Raw genomic sequence first — 22,562 nt, forward strand, 5'->3', positions numbered from 1 at the left:
TCCATTACATATTTCAGGGACAACATGAGTGGTACTTGATACAGGCTATGGTGGAAAGGCTCTTCTCAGAATGGTGCCACTCTTCATGAGAAGTTGTAGTGCAAAGCATTCTTGATTCCTGTTGTATCCTAGGAAGAGTATGGAATTGCAGTTGAACTGCAATTTGCATAATGTAGTGTATTACAAGATGTACATTGCATATTGTAATGTATTGCAAGATGTACTATAAATATATGGTATTTAACTATATCAGCACCTAATATAAGTAGGTTCCACCAAAGGTACTCTTCTCACCAGTGATTCAGATCCTAGTCCCATAAAACCAATGGCCATTAGCTTTAATGATATCAGGATTGGGACGTCCCAGGAAATGAGAGAGGAGCTGGAGAGGAGGAGTTTTAGGAAAAATGTTGAATTTCTTACTTTTAACTTTAAAACTGTTTTCCTCTTTCCTTAGCCTTCCTTGAATCCAGGGGAAAGACAGGTATCTGATGTAGTGCTTTTAAACCACTGGAGCATTAGGAATTATGAAGTGCAACGTGGAGACATTGTGTCATTAGTGTAAGTAATTTCAAATACATTTAAATACATATTTATATACATCTTGAACCGTCAGCATTGTAATAGGTTTCATCTGTAATGCCACAGTGTATTTTTTTTATGTTGGCAATGAAGCTATGCAGAAAATTGATCGTATGAGCAACAAATGCATTATTGTAAATTTTCAACATACAAGAAATCTTCAAAGGGTTCAGTATCATGGATTTGCTTGAAAGGAGAAAAGTGTCAAGTACTCTGTGTTGTTTATAGATGTTTACAAGAACTGCCAAGAAAAAAAGATAGGTGCAGTAAGGTATTTGAGATTTCTAATCAAGTATAATGATCAGTTCAATGATGATTAAAGATCTGGAATACAGTAGGTAAAAAAAACACTTGTATTAATGTAGCATATGAAGAGACTATTTTTTTAGGTCATGTTGGTGTATGGATATATTTAATTCAGGAGGAAAGCCCTCTATTTTCTTAATGTTTAACATATCATAGTAACTTGTATCTGAAAAAATTTATTTACCACATTTAAGTTTAAGTAAGATCACAAAAATCAAACTTCTCTTTAAAGTACAACTTTATAAAAAATGGCTTATGAATTAAAACATGGAGGCCTATGTATCAAGCCAAAAGGTGGCACTGTTTCTCTGCTGAAAATGTTCAAGACCGTTAGAGGACAAAAACTCCATTTCAGTCTTAATGTAATATAGAAATGGAATGTCAAAGTGTGTATAACTGACATGATATAATACATTCTCATAGTATATGCTTGGATGGTTTAAGCTTAAGGTTTTTAGTTTTATAAGTAGAATGCACAGTATATAGACTGCAACTGAACTTGTCTTCCAAAGCTAATTTCCTTAGGTTCCCTGTGCATTTTACATCTGTTTTAATGGACCATGTTGTTATGGCTACCTGTCTACTGAGGTGGCAATTAATATATAAATTTTACTACCAATTGTTTAAGCAAATATAAAAAAAATCTACTGCTATTCTTTTGTAGGAATTTTTGGATTTCTTTTTCTGGTTCTTGAATGGGCTACTGCGTTTTCTGACAGATTTTTCTAAATGCTTTGACTAAAGTAGTATATTATTCATATTTGAGACACCTTGCACTTTGTGGAGGGCCTCCAAATTCAGGCCAGCTTATTGATTGAATGCATGGAAGCAGATTCTACATATGTGTACAAAGTTCTGCCCAAGTCATATCCTAGAGGTTACTTTAAATTCAGTAGTATATCTGGTTAGTAATTATTGGACTGAATAGAAGTTCAGCGAGTTTAACCAGGCACAAGTGGAATAACATGGTTACATAGTCATTATGCTTTCAAAGGTTCCCTGCTATTGTCTGATCCATCTGCATGGATTACTTTCATAATGTCACACAGATGCCTTGTTTTTGAAACCTTCTTGTTACCAGCCTTTTACATGCCGGGTTATACAGTTGTGTCCTCATTACTCTTTTATCTTCTGTTTGACAGGGTTGTTCCCTCAGTTAGTTGGTGGTGGAAAGATTATCCACCCATGTGGAAGAGGTCACATAATAGCCATGCATCTGTACTGAGTTTTTTCCTTATTCTCTTGGGAAGTGTACGGAAAGCACAGAACAGTATGTTCAAAAGTCACAATGAGCACAACGGAAAATCAAGAGATGAAATTTAAGAAGATTCACTATAGTTTTTTTTATGTAGAAATATTAAAGGATATGTCATATATCATTACTTAATTTAGAGAATCTTCTTATGTGGGTTCATTAGAAATTGAGTTAAACTAGTACACTGGCCTTTCCCTACTTCCTTCCAAACTTTGGAGAAGTTTAGATCCAAATTTTGTGACTTAGGCCAATATATCATAATACATTTTAAAGTCTGAATATGACAATATGATGTGGTGAGCCTTGTATGATGTAGTATCCATGTGAAAAGAAACTGTGCAGGCACATGTTTATTCGTTCAAGAGACTTAACTTCTGGTACATGAGTCTTTTATTGAGTAATGGATTAATTTATCCTGCCCATCTTGATCCCCCACCTATGGTTATATGATTGAGTGATCAGTACATATGTTGTGTGTGTGTAATTTTACTAGCTTATTCTTGCATTGAGTGTTTGATATGGGCATCACTATACTGCTTGTTAGAGGACTCAGTTGGATTCCGAGATTACAGGTATGTGTCGCTACACATCTTACAAAATCAGCAACTGCATGTACACCCACATGACACACAGTCGCTGGTTGTAGATGAGAAGCATTATACTGTGGCATCAATCCTTAAAAATATAAATTAACATACAGAGCCAGGGTCTGGGTGTTGCTCTCCTGGCTTCAGTGTGGGTGAGTAACTGATGGAAGAATTTGGTAGTAGAGGTGAAGTTTGTGTAGTGTGAGATTTGTAAAATCTAGTGTGATTTCATTGTTTCCTTTTTAGTTTTTCTTAGAAGGAGCAGGTTGACCCGTGGTGGATTTGAGTACGGGCTTCTTTATTGCGATACTTGTTCCCTTCAACCCAATTGTCAAGTAAGCACTGGATTAATTACAGCACACTTTTTGTGTAAGTTAATATGTAAATGCCTACATCCATTACAACACCCCAAAACCCTTATTAAGTAATAGAAAAACCCATACTGCTAGTATACCCATCCCTATTTATTGTTCACAGTATTACACATGTCATACAGGCATTTTTGCCTTGAAAATGCATTTCTTTGCAACAATCTGTTGCTACAAATTTCCTTAATGAGCAGTTCTCAGGGGAGGGAGGAAGAGGCCCTAAGCCACAGGGCTAGTTTATGTAGCTAGGAAAGGAAGGGAGGGGGAGATAACATTTCTTTTACCTTCTTTCACACAAAAGGCATTTATTCGATAATTACATTTCTCTTGCAGCTGCAGGCCGTATCAATTCTTACAAGAAACAGGGAAGGGAAAAATATGGGAACTTATGTATTAAACAAAGAAATATTGCCTGCTTATGCCTTTGTCCCCTAATGCCATGTCAGCACATAGCAGTTTCTCAGGTCTTTACTCATCCTGTGTTAGATATATATTAGGGCTGTCAAGCAATTAAAAACATGAATTGCACGATTAATCGCACTGTTAAACAATAATAGAATACCATTTATTTAAATATTTGTGGATGTTTTCTACATTTTCTAATATGTTGATTTCAATTACAATACAGAATACAAAGTGTACAGTGCTCACTTTGTATTTATTTTTGAGTACCAGTATTTGCACGGTTAAAAATAGTATTTTTCAAATCACCTAATACAAGTACACCTCTACCTCGATATAACACGGCCTGATAAGACATGAATTCAAATCTAATGCAGTAAAGCAGCGCTCCGGGGAGGCAGGGCTGTGCACTCTGGCGGATCAAAGCAAGTTTGATATAACGTGGTTTCACCTATAACGCAGTAAGATTTTTTGGCTCCCGAGGACAGCGTGATATCGGGGTAGAGGTGTTCTATAGTGCAATTTCTTGATCATGAAAGTTGAACTTAAAAATGTGGAATTATATACAAAAAAACATGCATTCAAAAATAAAACAATGTAAAATTTTAGAGCCCGCAAGTCCACTTAGTCTTACTTCTTGGTCAGCCAATTGCTCAGACAGACAAGTTTGTTTACATTTATATACAGCGTGATAAAGTTCCTCCTCTACCTTGGTGTTTCCTGCGCTTATTGGCGGATTTTGCTAGCCTCAGAGATCTTCCTGTGTTGGATTAGGAGTTGGGAGGTTTTGGGTGGAACCTGGGCGAGCCCAGAGCCCTGTGGACTGCAGCTGTCTAGAGTGCCTTCTGGAGCAGCTACACGACAGCTACAATTCCCTGGGCTACATCCCCGTGGCCTCCTCCCAACACCTTCTTTGTCCTCATCACAGGACCTTCCTCCTGATGTCTGTTAATGCTTGTACTCCTCAGTCCTCCAGCAGCATGTCCTCTCACTCCCAGCTCCTTACACACACCTCACTAACTGGAGTGAGAGCCTTTTTATACCAGGTGTCCTGATTAGCCTTAATTAATTCTAGTAACTTCTCAGTTGGTTACAGGCCTCCTAATTAGCCTGCCTGCCTTTATTAGTTCTAGAAAATTCCTGAGTGTTCTGGAATAGTCCCTGTTATCTTAGCCGTGGAGAAGGGATCAGCTTAACCTGGAGCTAATGTATCTGTCTTTGACCAATCTCTTGTAGCCATCTGGCCTGACCCTGTCACAATAGTCTTTTGTCTGGTGAAAAACATTTCCCTGGAACCTAACCCCCATTTACATTCATTCTTATGGGGAAATTGGATTCACTTAACATCGTTTTGCTTAAAGTCACATTTTTAAGGAACATAACTACAATGTTAAGCTAGGAGTTACTGTATAACAATAATCACTAAACATTTATCTTTAACCATATATTCAATATTTAACCTTTAATAATTAAACATTAGACAATTAACAATGAAACACTTAACACTAATCATCCGGTAAGCACTGGCTGGGTGGTTACTAGATGGGTAGGGGAAAATCTCACTCAGACCACAAACACCCAGCTTTATTTACAGACAAAATCCACACATTCTAAGGAATAAAAAGGAAGATTAGATTTACACTCCTTCCCTTTGTGTCCCTCTGATCCGAAAATGATGCAACACTGTTCCCCTATTGCACCATCCCTGTACATTCCTATGGGGCTTTATGTAATCCTATGGGATTTTGCTGAGTCATTCCCCCCAGGAAGTGGAATTTACTATTGTGTCACAGGAATTGAAATTATTACATCATAAGTAATGGCTCCCTGTGTCTCTTAGAAATGGTATCCTCTACTACATCATCCCCATTTCTGAAATTTTGGTCAGCCATTTTGGATTTTCTAAATTTAAACTATTATTAACTTACACTTAATTAAAGCTTTAATTTAAAAACTAATTACTCTGAATCAGGTCCTCTGGAATGTTAACAATCACCACTCAATAATTGTCCAACTAAAAGAATTATAACTTTTTCTGATTTTAAAACTCTGTCTAAGTTTTTTCTGCAAGTTTTTATTAAAGGTGTGTTTGAGGTAATTCAGACAGCTAGAGGCAACGATCTTTTGATACGGTGCATATGTTAAAACATAATAAATGCTTCCTCTGGTAATTAAATGACTCTGAAGTGTGAATATGAAGTAAATTCATTGTGTGTGATACATGTGCCTTTCTGTCATGGTGCTTTTCTTGGATATTTGTGTAGGGTAGCCTGTATCTAAAAATATAAACCTTTTTTCTTTTTTTAAAAATGCACGTGCGTTATCTTCAGTGGTTAGAATCTGAGAACTTCATTGAGGTGCACACAATTAAAACAAAGAGGTTGTATTAATTTTAAAATAGTCCCTGAAACTGCAATTGGTATCATGGTGAAATAAGTTTAGATCCTCTAGTGTCCTCTGTGCAGATACAACTCTGAACCTGTGTGGAACACCAATGAACTTAATAGGCCCCACTCACACATAGTATATTGTAGAATTGGAGCCCATTTTGCCATGATGCCTAGTGTAGGTTTGGGGATATTGTGACGGTACCTCCCATGAGGCTTTATGGAACTATGCTTTGGATGTGTTTTATGGAAATATGCTTATTAATGTATGTATGATATAACTGGAATAGGGTTTTGCTACATATGCCATGTAACACGTCTATGTAAAGGTTATGATCTACTGGTTATGTTCATCCTAGTTGTATGCAGGTACCATTTGTGTGTTCAGAGTTATGAACATTGGCCCTATACTTGCTTGATTCTAAGTAGCTTTAGTTAGAACATTTGGTCACTTCTTGGGAAAAGAATGTGCAAGTTAAGTGCTCAATCAGGAAGCACTGAACAAACAAAAGAGCTTGGAAGACTCCAATCCACATGAGAAGTCTACCTGAGGACATTCAAAGTAGCATGTGGGTAATGGCTGGTACCTGCCAGTCCTGAGTCATGCATGGGCATGTGACTTGCCCATGTGATTCCAAATCTCCATTTTTGACTGAATTCTACACAGGGGGAGGGAGGGATGTCTACCCGGGGGAGAAAGTCTATTTAAACCCTTGGGAGATCCCTCAATTTGGTCTTCAGCTGGCTAAAGAGGGAGCCTCTCCACCCCCCCCAGGATATTGAAAGAAACTGGAACAAAGGACAGTAACTACAGGAGTGTGAGTGATTGCTGGACCCAGGCTAAAAGGAGAGTAGCCTGTAAAAGGGAGCATTCTGGAACTGGTGAGGAGCTTATCTGTATTCAGTTTGATTAGACATAGATTTGCGCGTTTTATTTTATTTTGCATGGTGACTTATTTTGTTCTGTCTGTTACTACTTGGAACCACTTAAATCCTACTTTCTGTATTTAATAAAATCACTTTTTACTTATTAATTAATTCAGAGTATGTATTAATACCTGGGGGAGCAAACAACTGTGCATATGTCTCTATCAGTGTTGTAGAGGGCAAACAATTTATCAGTTTACCCTGAATAAGCTTTATACAGGGTAAAACGGATTTATTTGGGGTTAGACCCCATTGGGAGTTGGGCATCTGAGTGTTAAAGACAAGCACACTTTTGTGAGCTGCTTTCAGGTAAACCTGCAGCTTTGGGGCAAGCAGGGCCGTCCTTAGGATTTACGGTGCCCTAGGCAGGATTATTAAACTGGTGCCCCTGTGCCTGACTTGCTCTGAGCAACACAAACATAAGCTTACAGTATTGGAAAACTTGCCACATGCATGTTGTTAAAACTTGTTTAAGTTAATGAAGTACACTGTAATGCTGATGGGCTAGCACTAAAGAAGTAGCACTATAGAAAAAATTCTGATTTGACAGAATGGTGCAAATAATATAATTTTTTTAATTTGTCACCATTTTATTGGAAATTTATATGAAGAAGTATTGAAACAAGGATTTGTTTTTAATTAAAAGCAATTTTTCTGGCTTTTTTGGTTGCAAAATCAGTAATAATGTCATCGTATGACAAAGACAAAGTGATGTCTTGTTTGATTGCAAGAATAGCAAGACCAGTCAAGCGTTTCTGACTCATTGTAGAGCGGAGATAGTTTTTAATGAGCTTTAGTTTTGAGAAACTCTGTTCTCCTGATGCTACTGTTACAGAAATTGTCAGTAGAATACGAGTGGCAATGTACACATTAGGATATATATATATCAACAAGTTTGCTGGTATAAATAAACTGTACAATGTCCATCACTGATTTTGCATGTGGCAACACTGATGATAGTGTACTCAATTCTTTGTACAGTTCAAGTCCATTTTAATCAAAACTATCACCGTGCTTCAGGAGGCTCTCTAGGTTCTTGCACTTTGTCATTAGTTGCTCTTGTTTTTCTCTTTCGTTGAATTTAGTCCTGCTCAGCCTGCTGCCAGCTGAGTGAATGGAACCCCAGGCCAACAGCGGGTTGAGTGGCTCAGCCGAGGTCTCAGCCACTGGCCTGCTTAGCCTGCTGCCAGCCTGGGGTTCCTTGGGGGTCCCCAGGCCAGCAGCGGGTGCTGATTGGGGCCAGCGACTGGGACCTCGGCTGGCAATGGGGCAGCAGCCGGAACCCCGGAGCATCACAAATCAGCTGGCATGCCAACTTTGGCACGTGTGCCGTAAGTTGCTGACCCCTGCTCTATACCAGTGGTTTGCAGAACGTTACAGGGGGTTCTCCAGAAAAATTTCACTAATGGCGGCCAGAAGACCCCGGGCATTGGAGACAGCAGGTTGGACCCGGTTGCAGGGTAGACAACCCAAGCCCCAGGGAGAGTGGGTCTGGGCAGTTTGGGCTGGCAGCCCGAGTTCTGGCGGTCAGTGTGGGAGACGGCAGCCCAAACTCCAGCAGTCCGCGCGGGGCTGGTAGTCCAAGCCCCAGGGAGAGTGGGGCTGGGCAGGTGGGGCTGGCAGCCCAAGTCCTGGTAGTCAGCAAGGGAGCTGGCAGCCTGAACCCCAGTGCTCTGTGCAGGGCTGGCAGCCTGAGTAACAGGAAGAGTGGGGCTGGCAGCCTGAGCCCTGCCCCCATCAGAGGGGGAGCTGGCAGCCCGAACCCCAGCCTGAGCCCCAGGAAGAGCAGGGTGGGCAGTTGGGGCATCCATCACACTGAGGAAATTTAAACTTAAATCCCTGAAAATATTCATTTGGGGGAGGGGGGGGTTCATGACATTTCACAATTTAGTGAAAAGGGTTTGCGGACTGTTAAAGTTTGGGAACCACTGCTCTATACACTAGTAAGGAGATGAGCATATTACAGTTGTTGGAGGGCTCTATTTAGCAGTAACAGGGCTATCCGAAAGTCAGTCAACATTTTTTATTTCTCTGATGAAAACTGGCCCACTCCCTTCCCCTACCAAACTTGTCACAAATAATTGTCAACAACTTAATTTCCTGTTTTTGGCTAAGATATTGATTTTTTTAAAAAAAATTGAAATTGAATTCGGGATTGTTAGCAAGCATTTTTGGCAAACAAATTTGTTAAATGACAATCTAAATGGCAACACAGCACTGCTTTCATGCTTGGCTCAACCCCCAGCCTTCTGGTCCAACAGCTGCAGTAGAAGAGGAGATAGGTGGAAAACTGCAGGACCCCAAAATCCACCTCTTGGGGTGCAGAGTGGCAACAGCAGCAGCAAACCATCAGGTCCGATCACACGCCAATAGGCACCACCGCCAGCCCAACGGACCATGGTGAAGTTAGCACAGTATCTGATCTCAAGGACAGGGCACCCTTGGAGCCACAACAGCTCTGCCTGGGGGAGAGATGCGCACCCCAGCTAGGGTGACCAGATCCAGATATCCTGATTTTATAGGGCAAGTCCCGATATTTGGGGCTTTGTCTTATATAGGCACCAGGAGCCTATATAAGAAAAAGACCCCAAAATTGGGACTGTCCCTATAAAAGTGGGACATCTGATCACCCTACCCCCAACCCCCTGTCCTGATTTTTTGCACTGCTATCCCCCGCCCAGTCCTGTGCGACCATTCCAATCCTGGCTGCCTGCCAAGGAAGTGAGTTACTTTCACTTTCATTCCTCAGTAGGCAGCCAGGGATGGGAGGGGGGAGAGAGGGGTGCTCCATGGAGGGAGGGAGAAAGGTGAGGTGCTCTGTGGGGCAGGGGAGAAAAGAACAGATGTTATGGAGGACAACAAAGGATACTGCCAGAGCCGCCGAGCCTGGTGAGTTCCTTCCCCCACTGCTTCCCAGAGACCCCAGCAGCCAATCCCCTCCCTCAGAGTGTGCTGCATTCGTCTCACTAGGACCCAACAGCCCTGCTCTTACATGCTCCACTGCTTCCTGTCTGTCCGGGCTCCTGGCAGAGCGGTGCCCCCAGACCTAGTGGTGCCCTAGGCGGCTGCCTGTTCTGCCTATGGCTAAGGACGGCCCTGCGGGCAAGTAATTCAGACTTTGGTCTTTGTTGGAGCTTATTTTGCCATGATGCCTAGTGTAGGTTTGGAGATATCTTGTGTAATCTTTTTATTTAAAAAGACATTGCCAAGCAATGATTTATAATGCTAACATTTACTTTACATGCGTTTGTTGAAAATCTCTGGTGTCTGGCAATGAAATTTCTTCTCCCTTCTCTTCCAGAGTTACTGGTATTTTTAATTTATTTTGGAAAAATATGGTTGGAACATTTGTTCTGGAGCCTTCTCCAGTGCACACACTCAGAATTAGTTTTATACGGGCATGGCAAGAAAAAAAGGTAGGTCAAATTTTGGCATGAGTAAACTTGACAGTAAACTTTTTAAATTCAAACTTTTAAAACAGCAGACATATAACATATTTTAATATAGCTCTGTCACAGCTTCTTGTACTACTCCATTCAATTCACTAATGAATGGCCAAGGGACAGTTTGACTCAGTGTAGTAGTGGAAATAGTATTGCTCTGATTCCAAATGCTGACTGTAGAAACTAAATTAACATTCAAAATGTTGTGCTTAATTTACACACCTAAAAATTGCTCATTTTACAGTGACTTACAACTAATGAAGCAGATTAGAAACCTAGGCATGCAAGTGAAATCTTAAAAAAACATTTTGTGCACACTTGGATTCCAATTAAGCAATTTTTACATGAGTTCTATCTAAAGTGAAAAATGAAATTTCCTATAATTACAGCATATAGTCATCCATATTGACTGCCAAGGTGCTTCTAAAGCAGAGGTAGGGAACCTATGGCATGCGTGCTGAAGGTGGCACGGGAGCTGATTTTCAGTGGCACTCACACTGCCTGGATCCTGGCCACCGGTCTAGGAAGCTCTGCATTTTAATTTAATTTTAAATGAAGCTTAAACATTTAAAAAACCTTATTTACTTTACATACAACAATAGTTTAGTTATATATTATAGACTTATAGAAAGAGACCTTCTAAAAACATTAAAATGTATTACTGGCACGCGAAACCTTAAATCAGAGTGAATAAAGGAAGACTCTGCACACCACTTCTGAAATGTTGCTGACCCCTGTTCTAAAGGTTTGAAATTAAACCTTCTAAAGGCCTGAAATTAAAGTGGACAGAACACTAAAATATATATTGTAAGGAACAATCCTGGAAATACTGAAATAAATGATCTAGCAGATCTTGTTCATGTGTAATTTTTATAATTATGTGACCTTTACAAAGCTTAGGAAATAAATTAATGAAAATACTTATGTAACACTTTTTATCTGGAAACTTTCCCAAATAGACAACATTATGTACTTCATGTCCTGAACTACTGTGAAATATTGATGTGCGCTATTCCCTGCATACTGTCAGTAGCTGCATTTCAGTACTCAGTAAAGTATTGAGGAGAGTAATAATTATTAAAATAAATTATAAAAATACCTACCTCTTATATTGAACTTTTTGTTTGTAGCTCTTGAAATGCTTTACAAAGGAGGGCAGTACCATTATTTCTGCTTTACAGGTGGGGAAACTGAGGTAGAGAATGTAGCAACTTGCTCAACTTCACTCTGCAGGCCAGTGGCTGAGCTTGAAATTCAAACCAGGTCTCCTAAGTCCCAGTCCAGTGCACTGTCCACTACGCCACAGTGTCTCTGGCTGTAGTCAAAACAGTTAATAGACATTTCCTAATAAATTCTAACAAAACCTCTGTGATAAAACTGTGTAGATAGCATATTTGAAATACTGTCTATTTTAATACTATATCGTTATTACAGACAGGAAAACTAAGGCAGAGAGATTTTTCTTATTTCTGGCTCATGTAGCATCAGTTTCATTGTCTACTAGTCTACAAACTCCCAGTCCCATGCTTAATCCACTAAACTACTCTGCTGCCTGTGTTCCATTTTGTATATCAGTTTATTAAGCATTTTGAGCTCCTGTTCAAACGTACACTTTGATTTCTACTTAAAGAATAACTTTAGTCACCGTTTAAATACAACCATCAGATCATTGCAGATAAATTACAGCAACTGTTTAACAGTGTACATCAAATCTGCATGATTAATTAGGTGAGGAAATAAAGAATCTGGTAGAATTCAAGCTATAGATGGAATTTAGGTATGCAGAAGCCAAACCAGTGCCCTCTGGCTAATTTAGCTTAACTTTTTACATGGGAGCAAATTTGTAATTAAGAAAATAACTATTTCCTCGTTAACATGATCATGGACTTGCTGAGAAGAAGATAAAATATGAAAAAAGACCATGTTTAATAAAAGTAAGAATGTTCTAGTCAAACACATAAGAGCTGTACTGCCTGTAATAGAAAAATCTCATCATTTATAACCTTCTGAGTCATAGGTTCACTGAACGCAATATGCGTTCACATATAACTAAACTTATGAGATTAAGTCTGCGTTTATTTTTCCTTTTGAGATATGAGTGATACTTTACAACATGATGAAATTCTGTAAGATCTAGGAGCTTTATACAGTAAATTCAGATAGGACATGTTGAGGCAATTATCTAGATAAAATTCGATTGTGACTTTCATGCTTTTGAGAGTCTTGCCCATACACCACAATCAACCCAACATTGATTTTGTGATTTTAAAAATATAGTATTTGGGAACCATTTGAAGGCACAAAGATGCTGAATGTAAAGATGCTGAGTCTCTTGTGCAATAATCATAATATACAGTTGTATGGGTGTGTTTTTTACGGTTATTTTGCTTGTCAAATATCTCAGCACAATCTGGAAAACATCATAGAAAGGAAGTTTAGTGTGATACTAACACCTTTGGTACAAAAAGAAAAATATATTATAGGGAACAATGTACATGTATTGTGAGATGGATGGATAAAAGGGCCTAATAACAGAGCTGAACAAAATTCTCACGTTGAACCTAAATCACGCTTGAAATGAACCTTGTATTTGCGATTCAAAGTTTTCTTGAATTTCACTCTATGGTTGTAAAAGTTCAGCTAAAATGAGCACTTGAGAACCTTCATCACCCTCAGTGACAGCAAAAGCCTTTTCATTACCTGCCTCCAACTCACTGACCTCAGGCGGGCTGTCCAGAATTCTCATTTAAAATCATGTATTTCTTTGACCAGCATTTGCAGTATCCAGTACAGATACACATGCTACTTCTGGAGATAGTCAGAGTGTATGGAACCCTGGCCATTCTGTCCCTGCTTGATCTGCTGTGTCTCTATGGGTATGTCTACACTGCATCTGGGAGTAAGCCTCCCAGTCGAACTCCACAGAGTTGTGGTGACGGGACTCGTGGTAGCATGCTAAAAATAAAATAGGTAGACATTGTAGCGCAGGCTCTCAAGCCTAAGGGTGGGAGTGGGGTGGGCTTGAGAGTCCAACCTCCGGCCTGAGCTGCAACGTCTACACTACTGCTTTTAGCACGCTAACGTGAACCATGCTAATGCAAGTCTGTGGACCTGAGCTGGAATGCTCGCTTCTGGATGCAGTTATACACATATCCAATTGTATCAATTTGTGTATATTTGTTACAGAAGTGTTTGTGACTATCTCTGTTGCTCTCTGACTTCTTTTCAGAGGTCAGAATTGCTAAAGGTAGTTGCTGTGGTCAGAAAAATGGTCACAATTATTATATTCCAAAAATTTTGAAATAAAGTTGAAATTCATGATCCAAACTGAGAAATATGTTGGGCTTTGTAAATTTCATGGAAACCAACATTTTGAGTGTTCAAATTATACAGAATGAATTAACAAAAGTTTCCTTCCTTGTCGTTAGTTTCAACGACCTCTAATGTTCATAAAAGACTATGCACAAACTCTAATGAAATAACTGTAAAATATGTAAAGTAAAAAAAAGATAATCTGTACAAATGTATTCATTGAAAACTACACTGAATTTTGATCAACCATTGCTACTCTGAACAGTCATTCATAGTTTATTTTTAGCATGCTACCATGAGCCCTGTCACCACAACTCCCAAGACTGGGAGGCTAAAAAACCTATACAAGTGTAAACTTATCATTTCTTAAAACCTATATAAATGTAAACTTAGCATTTCTTAAAATTTCCGAAACTTTTTTCCTGTCTCAAATATTGAACTAAAATACCTCTGCTTGACCTTCTGGAGTCTGCCTATTTCTGTTCTGTTATTGTTTGTATTTAGGGCTCAATACATAGTCATCAGTCTTCTGGGATGCTGGACACTGCATGAAGAAGCTGTGCTGACACAGAAGTTAAATAATCACTTTACTTTTTGGGCCTTGGTGACCTCAAAAGATTCTCCTCTTTTCTTCTCTTTCTTTGGCTAGAGACAGAATTTTCGTTATGTCTTTTCCTGATAAAAATCATGTGTGTAATTCTACTTTTATTATCTTATCTACTTTATGGTCTTTTCTTAGCTTAGATATTATACTTTATATTACAGGTTTTATAGAGTTGTGGAAAGACAAACCTATTGCACCTTGTATTTGTAAAGTGGGTAAAATCTGTTTACCAAATAATGTTTTCAAGTCCTGTACACAGTCCTGGGTTTCATTAAAAAAATGTTAGAAGTGGGCAGGAGTGCTGTAGACAGGCAATTTTTGTTGTACTGTGGAAATTGAAATTACAGAGGGGGAAAAACTGCCCCAATTAGTCCTCTCTCCTCCAACTTTCCTTCCTCTTCCTCCCCCCCGCCCCTGCCAAATAAAGTTAGCAGGCTTTTCCAGGAATATCACTTGGCTTGATTGCAAGAATCTTTCCTTCTGAGTGGCAGGCTGGATTCCTTGAGCCAAAAAGTACCATATATGTGGACATTCTGTTTTAAGGATTTTTTTAAAGCTTACAATTAATCCTTAGAATTGAAAAGGAAGTAGTCTGCTTCCTGTTAGGTTAATGATGTGGAAATCAATTGTAGATTTAGAAAACCTCATGAAAGGAATGACTGTAATGGAATAATTTGTGGAAAGATCCACTTTCATAGCATGATAAATGTAATGTATGCCAGCCAGTGAGACCACCATATTGTGTTCTGTTTTATTTCAGTTCTTGTACCTGACTGGTTGTCTGCTTGCCACTTACTGAGAAAAGTTAAACAGTAAATTATCACTGGTTGCAATTTTTGTTGTCTTATTTGTTAGCACACGTTATAGGTTGATAAATAAATAAACAGCCTTCACTTTCATGGTTGAACTGATCTGACTGGCTGAAGCAAGCACTTTGCCTGTTGTTGAAGCTGACCAGAACATACCAATCAATATCGATAAAAGAAGCATCTGTCTCTCTACTACAGCAATATCTATTAGATAATATAATTACAACGGTCATTTAGTATAATAGGTGTAGTGTAACTGAGAACAGAACTTTGTAAAACGATGAATATCCTCTACTTCAAAAATAAATTTTGAGGCACTGTAGCAGCAGGAAATGTTTACCTTTATTAGCCTTATTCTAATGACATCCCTTAAATAAGGGTATGTCTACATTTACTGTGGATTGACGCTGTGGTCAGTAGTGAAGACCTGCTAAATTGACTGCATATCGCTCTCCTTTCGACTCTGGTACTCCACCAGAACAAGAAGCATAAGGTAAGTCGATGGGAGAAACTCTCCCATCGATCCAGTGCAGTGTAAACTAACTTACTTCTTTACTGGGAGACGGCAGGCTGCAATCTTCATCCAACTAAAGTACTGCTAATGCTGAAGTGTGCTGGAAAAATTATCATTTATTATTACAGTATGTTCAGTTATTGCTATTGTTGCATGGATGTGTGTAGTTTTTATTCTCTCTTTAAAAGGTAGCAGTGGGGACCTGGTAAAAAATCAAGTTATAAATAGCTATACTAGATATAATACAATTATTTTACTTGGTATTTCTACACAGACTGACACCTGTAGACTGAGTCAGTCATAACCTTTGGAAAAACTCCTATTGACTAACAGGCTCAGGATTTCACCTGAGTTTTTTATAACCTCATGTGTGCAAAAGCGCACTTGCCATTGCAAAGATTTTACTTCTGACCTGACTGTGCTCACACTGAAATAAATGGGAGTTATGCAGTTGTCTTCCATGGCAGTATTAAGTTGTGAATGAAAAATAAAAGGATAAGGGTTATATTAAGTTCCCACCTAAAATGTAATTGATTCTAGGAAGTGGGATAAAAGAGAGAAAAAAATTAGGTCTATATGTGACCATTTGTATGAGTTCATATAAATTTTGGAAAGTGATCAGGTACCATGATGGTAGGAGCAATGTAAATATATAGAGAAGACCAGTAATTTTCTAAATCTAACTTGTGAAATGAAATCAGGTTCTTATTCTTTTTGGTCGCCTTTAATTGTGTGTGTGTGTGTGTGTGTGTGTGTGTGTGTTGGGAGGGAGAATCCAAAGAAATCTACAAATGACATAACTTTTGCTATTCTTTCTGCTATTCAGTGGAATAGTAAGTAATATAGAATGGGATTTTCTCTGTTCTTCTTGATCAGTAAGAATCATAGTATTTTGAAGATAGTGGGTCTAAATGGGCAGCCAGCTGTTTGAAATATTGCAGAAATTACACCTATGATTTGATTGGCTGGAAAGCCATCTGTGATCCTGTTGCTGTGGCTGACTTATAGCATGATGGCTGACTACTCTTTGGAAGTCATGTTGTGCAAAGGGAGCTTAAAAGCTGTCCTGATTTAGAAAGATGTCATTTGTACTTTTTGAAATATTTATAATTTAGATCCTAGGAACTTGCTTTGATTTCAGAGGAGCCTCATGGTATATAAATGCCTGCTGTGATGTATGTACAGTAAGGTAACAGAGTACACATCTTAGACATTTTTTATCCATATAAAGAATGTGGGTAATTTGGTAGCAGAATTTTTAAAATCAGATAAGCCAATAAAATTCTTTGCTGCAGGCAAGTGTGTATAGATTATTTACACTGGGGCACTGGTATGCAGATACCCTGTTAAAAGTTGTTCTCTTCAGTATAATTGCTAGAGCACACTGCCAAGCTGTCTGGAGTGTCTCAAGAGCATGAGTACCAAACTCAGGGCAGACTGTTAAAAAGCCGAACACAAACTCCAAACTGGTTTTGAGTTCTATACTTAGATTTTTCCAACCAAATATGAAATGTAAACTCCTTAGGCATTATAACAGGCTAGCCATGGAGTTGCAGTCAGTTGCCTAGGATATTCTGATCTATCTTGCCACACAGACAAGCTTGCCTTTGTGATAGATGGTCCCTCACAAAATCACAATTATTCAGATTACTCCTGTCATAAACATACAGCTGAGGGTAGCATAAAATCCCTCTTTACCTTGTAAAGGGTTAATTCCTCTTTTACCTATAAAGGGTTAAGAAGCTCAGATAACCTGGGTGGCACCTGACCAAAAGGACCAATAAGAGGAGAAGATACTTTCAAATCTGTGGGGGAAGGTTTTTTGTCTGTGTCTCCCGGAGTCAACAAGGAACGAGGGCAGGGAAAATACATCTCCCTGAGCCATATCTGAACTAAGCATCTAGTCTTGCAAAAATAGTAAGTAATATCAAAGAAATGCGTTAGATTAGCTTTTGATTTAGCCTGTAAATTTTCCCTGTGCTAAGAGAGAGGTTTATCCCTGTTTTTGTAACTTTAAAGTTTTGCCTAGAGGGAAAATCCTCTATGTTTCTGAATCTTTTGTTATTCTGTAAAGTACTTCCATCCTGATTTTACAGAGGTGATTTTTACCTTTTCTTTAATTAAATTTCTTCTTTTAAGAACCCGGTTGATTTTTTTATTGTTCTTAGGATCCAAGGATTTGGGTCTGTGTTCACCTGTAGCAATTGGTGAGGATGTTATTCTCAAGCCTTCCCCAGGAAAGGGGTGGGGTGCAGGGCTTGGGGAGGAATAGGACTCCAAGTTGTCCTTTCCCTGATTCTTTGTCTAAATCGCTTGGTGGTGGCAGCATACTGTTCAAGGTAAGGTAATATTTGTGTCTTGGAAAAGTTTTTAACCTAAGATGGTAAAAATAGGCTTAGGGAGTCTTTCATGCAGGTCCCCACATCTGTACTCCAGAATTCAGAGTGGGGAAGAAACCCTGACAACTCCCGATTACAAAGGACCAGTCACTTACCCCAGTTAACTGCAATTTAGATCTTACACCAATGAAAAGGCTTGTAGCCAATCTTTACGATAAACTAACTAAAGATTTATTAAAGATTAAGAAAAACGAGAGTTGTTTACAAGGTTAGAGCAGATAAACACACACACAGAGTTAGTTTTACGTTTCAAAAGGTGGTAGAAGCTGCTGTAATATGCAAGTTGTATATGTCCTTTAGGGCTGACCCAGGCTAAATAGCTGGGGGTTCCTTTCTTATGCTTAGAAATCTTGCCCTCCCAAAATCCAAGCAGCATAGCGATACAGTTTCTTCTTGTTGGGGGATTTTTATTCGCTTCCCCACAGAGTTCAAACTGATGGAGTGAGTTCATGCTAATGTCTCCTCCTCTTGGAGGGGTGGGGGAAGATTGCAATTAGCAAAGTCTTTGTTCTTTGATATTTCACAATGGCTCATTTGGTTTCAGTGGGCCTTCTTGGTGGGCAGGACTTAACACCTGCTGTAGAAAGCCTGCATTTTACATTAATTAAAGCTTTTTTTTTGTTTGACTTACACAATTACAGAGGACTACAATGCAAGCACTTATTATCACCTTATAACAGGGCGTACAGATATTATAAGTGAGATTCAGACATACAGCATCCTAAAAGTGTTTCATGAAGTCTAAACACATTCTTATAAATTTAGCATATTTTTCAATAATGGTAACACATAGGTAAACCAGACTGGTTCCAGCTATGTGTTTGTCAGTGCTCAGTTGAGACCCAGAGACCTTGGCGTGAGCTGGCACCTGGTCTGCACTCAGACTGGCAGCTAAACTGCGTACTTCAGCAAGAAATTGAAGAGTTCAGTGCCCATAGGAGTATGTGGTGGTCAGTTTAGGTGCCCAGATAAAAAAACCCACAATAAATAGTAGCTTTTTGTATTAGAATAGTAAGGGGACCATTGACTTTTTTCCCTACACCTTTGTAGACATACGTTAAGGGCCAGATTCAGTCCTGCACTGAGCTTGCACCACTTGCACGAGCTCGTGCAAGTGGTGCAAAGGGACTTGAAGTGGGGCAGAGAATCTGGGCCTAGAGGATTACTTAAACTATAGAAAAGCTATACATTTTCCTCTTTCTTATAATAAAATTCCTGTAGTTTTCTTATTTTGAATATTCCTTTTAGCTTGTTACAGAAGGAGTATGGGCCAAGATCATTCCCTCCTTCACTACATCCATGGGAGGAAACTAACTCTGTGTACTTTTGGATGAGAAGGAGGGAAGTCTTTCCTCTTTGTGGCCTTCAAACCTTGCTGAGCTCCACAGCTACCTCAGTAGTGATCTGTGCTTCAGTGTTGGCTCTGTGCACCTATAACAGTCCCACCCTCTGCATTATGGTGAACCGTGTTACTGAGGTCAACCCCTAGCTCCAGCTTCCCTCTGCAGAAAACATTATACAGCCTTTGGTGGCATAGCACCCTTCCATGTGGAGAGGAGGTGAGATATGTGGTTGGAAGGTCTCCTTTGTGCAGATATCCAAGGGTCAGGAGCTGGGCTTTGTCCTTCACTGATTATTCCAGGGTGCTAATAACTGTTCCGCATATACATGAACTGCCATGTCGTTTCTGTGCAGTGTAGTTGTGGCTGTATCAGGTCCATGATATTAAGAGACAAGGATTCTGTTTGCCAGAAGCTGAGAATGGGTGATAGGGGATGGATCACTTGATGATTACCATGAGCAGCGCGTATTGTAAGCTGGAGGAGGCTAGGCCTCCCCAAACAGCCCCGTGTCGTGTGGCCCCAACAACGCTCTGCCCCAAGGCCCCCCTCCTGCTTGCTGCATCCCTCTTGGCCCCAGCCCAGGCAGGCTGCTCCCTTTCTCGAAACTATGCTAGGGATGGGACTGGGGCGACTGGGGCTACTCAGCGCTAGGGGGCCCCCGGGCACTTGGGCTGCTGGGGCCATGGTGCCCAGTGCTCGGGGGAGCTGGAGGCGCTGGGGCTGCCTGCCCTGTGCTCAGGGGAATCTGGGGGCACTGGGGCCGTGGCGCTCCAGGGCTGAAAGCGCTGGGGTGGGTGGGGGACTGGCAGCCACAGGGGGGCGGGGGGCTCTTGCACATAGAGGCTGGTAGAAAGTGATCTCGGGATGCAGTCACATAGCACTACAGGTTGCAGGACTCAGCTGCCTACCTTTGGGCCCTGGATCAGAACCTCTGCTCACTCTCTGATGAGGCGGAAGGCAAAAATCCTATACCTCATGCTAGAGGCTCAGGATTAGGAAGATCGCATATCCCAGAGAATTGTGACTCTGGGGCTTTGACTTGGTGAAGACTGAAGCTCCTTAGTGAGCAGTTGAACTAGTATTTGTTAGACTCTTTACATACCCCAGAAAGAATGGGAAGCAACTTGTGTGCCAGACGGAGTGCTGAGTCGCACAAAGGGACAGATCACCACAGGATGGGAGCAGCTATCAACAGGGTCTGCAAAGCTAGAAGAGCGAATGTCATGTCCTTGCCCAACCACTAGGTGGTTCCTGTGGTGAGCAGATTTCTTTATAGATAAAAATTGACAGAAAAGTATCTAAAATTATATTCTGAGCTACTCAACTTCTATCTTATCATCCAATTTCATAATTGAAAAACTCTCAGTTGTATATCTCAAGTTCTATACCCTGTGCTTGTGATCTTAATGTTCCTCTTAAGCATAATATGAGACACTGCCTCATCAAAGCATTTAAGTTTCAGTGGTGCCAGTGAATCTCCAAGTGCAGAGGTCTGCTCAGAAAGAGCAGCTTTCTGGATTGTGGCCTTTTTCCTCTTTTTCATTTATTTTAAATAATTTAAGAATTAAATTTAAAATAAAAAAATCTTTCTGTATGTAAGTACTACTACAACAATCTAGTCTGAAGATTCCCCCTCTTCCCACCAAAAAAACAGATGGAAAACATGGAACATCTTTTCATAGTGATAATAACCCTTTCTTCATTCTCGTTTGTGTGCATTTACTCTTCTCTGAAGCATGTCAGTCCCTTGATATCAGGGTTTGCGTTTTCCATTGCTAAATTGCTACGCAAAATATGTTAAAATATTCTGGAAATGATGGCTCCAATGGCACCAAAGGGTTAATGAAGAAATGCATGTAGAGGGTTTATGATTTGGTTCACTACACTCGGAAGCTAACAAGAAGTAATCTCACTTAAGCAACGAAGCATGAACTTTTAAACAAAATACTCAGGTGACTTTAACAGGAAAACAATAGTTCCTTTGAGATAATGCTGCTATAAGATTGGAATTGTTTCTATAGTTTGTAGGTTAAAAAAAATGGGTCCTAATAATGTTTTAGCCATGCTTATATGGTTTGTTGGTTTTTTTCCATACAATCACAGAAATACTGATCTGTTATGTCGCTATACGTGATATTTCTTCACACAGTACATTATTCCAGAAATGACTTAATAGTTTAAATATCTTCGAAATCTGTTGCAGCTGACCTTATATCTTTTAGTTGAGGAACAAGATTTCCTTAGGACGTCTTAGTCAGTCATAGTATGACCAGTCATAAGTATTAATTGCAGGATATTACTTCTAGGAACCATTCAACAAATTGCATATGCTGGGAAGGTGAATTCTGCTTACACATCAAAAGCATTTATTTAAAATCTAACTGAAGATAAAGGAAAACCCTGGGTCAGGAACAGTGCTGAATAAATTATCAGTATGAATATTTTTAAATTTAATAAGTGAGCCTGGGCTGTATTTGTCCCTTTCTCAAAAAACAAACACAAGACAGTAGCAAAAATCAGGTTTAAAATGGTAATTATGATTGTTGCTATATTTTCTAGATAAGTGATATTAGCCTCTAGACATGAATGGAAAATTCATCTTGTCATTGTTTTTAATGCAAATAGTACTGGAAACCTTCTCTACCGAAATACATGCATTGTGCATAAAGAAATAGTGGTAACAAATGGAACTGGTAATGACCAAATGAAAAAATCACTGATGCAAACCTTAGCAAAAGCTGTATTTTTTTATAGCATGATTTGTAGATTGAACAGATTTCAGCAATGGAGTTTTTAAAGAGAGGAATGAGACATAATTGTGTTGTCTTTTTAATAATATCAGTTAGTGTCCAGTTTCTGATATAACTTATACTTTATGCTGACTTTAATTCAGTGGTTCTCAAACTTTTGTATTGGTGACCCCTTTCACTCAGCAAGTCTATGAGTGTGACCCCTCCTTATAAATTAAAAACACAGTTTTTTATATTTAACACTGTTATAAATGCTGGAGGTGAAGCAGGGTTTTGCGGTGGAGGTTGACAGCGCATGACCCACCACATAATAACCTCGTGACCCTCTGAGGGGTCACAACCCCCAGTTTGAGAACCCCTGCTTTAATTAGTTCTTTTAGCGAAAGTGTTATCTCTCATTATGGAAGTGATGACTTCTAGGTTCTGTTCCACTCACATTTATTTGTATTACTGTGGTGCCTAGGAATAGATCAGGACCCTGTTGTGGTAGATGCTGTACAAACACAGAACAAAAAGATGGTGCCTGCCCCAGAGAACTTACAATCTAAGATGAGAGACAACAGATGGATAGAGA

The 22,562-nt window shown here is 39.5% G+C and overlaps 1 protein-coding gene across 6 annotated transcripts in view; it reads left to right on the forward strand.

Annotated features, from left to right (window-relative positions):
* The window catches only part of IMMP2L (inner mitochondrial membrane peptidase subunit 2), an 836,308-nt gene that overhangs the window by 54,889 nt on the left and 758,857 nt on the right, over window positions 1–22,562 (forward strand). For 5 of the 6 annotated variants that reach the window (XM_050936397.1, XM_050936398.1, XM_050936399.1 and 2 more), the window contains exon 3: window positions 458–561. In XM_050936397.1, the coding sequence (XP_050792354.1) occupies window positions 458–561 (104 nt within the window). Of the gene's footprint in view, window positions 1–457; window positions 562–10,115; window positions 10,231–22,562 lie in introns of all 6 variants that reach the window. The other variant, XM_050936400.1, reaches the window with a different exon arrangement.

The sequence above is a fragment of the Gopherus flavomarginatus genome, chromosome 1, assembly GCF_025201925.1.
Source record: "Gopherus flavomarginatus isolate rGopFla2 chromosome 1, rGopFla2.mat.asm, whole genome shotgun sequence".
NCBI lineage: Eukaryota > Metazoa > Chordata > Testudines > Testudinidae > Gopherus > Gopherus flavomarginatus.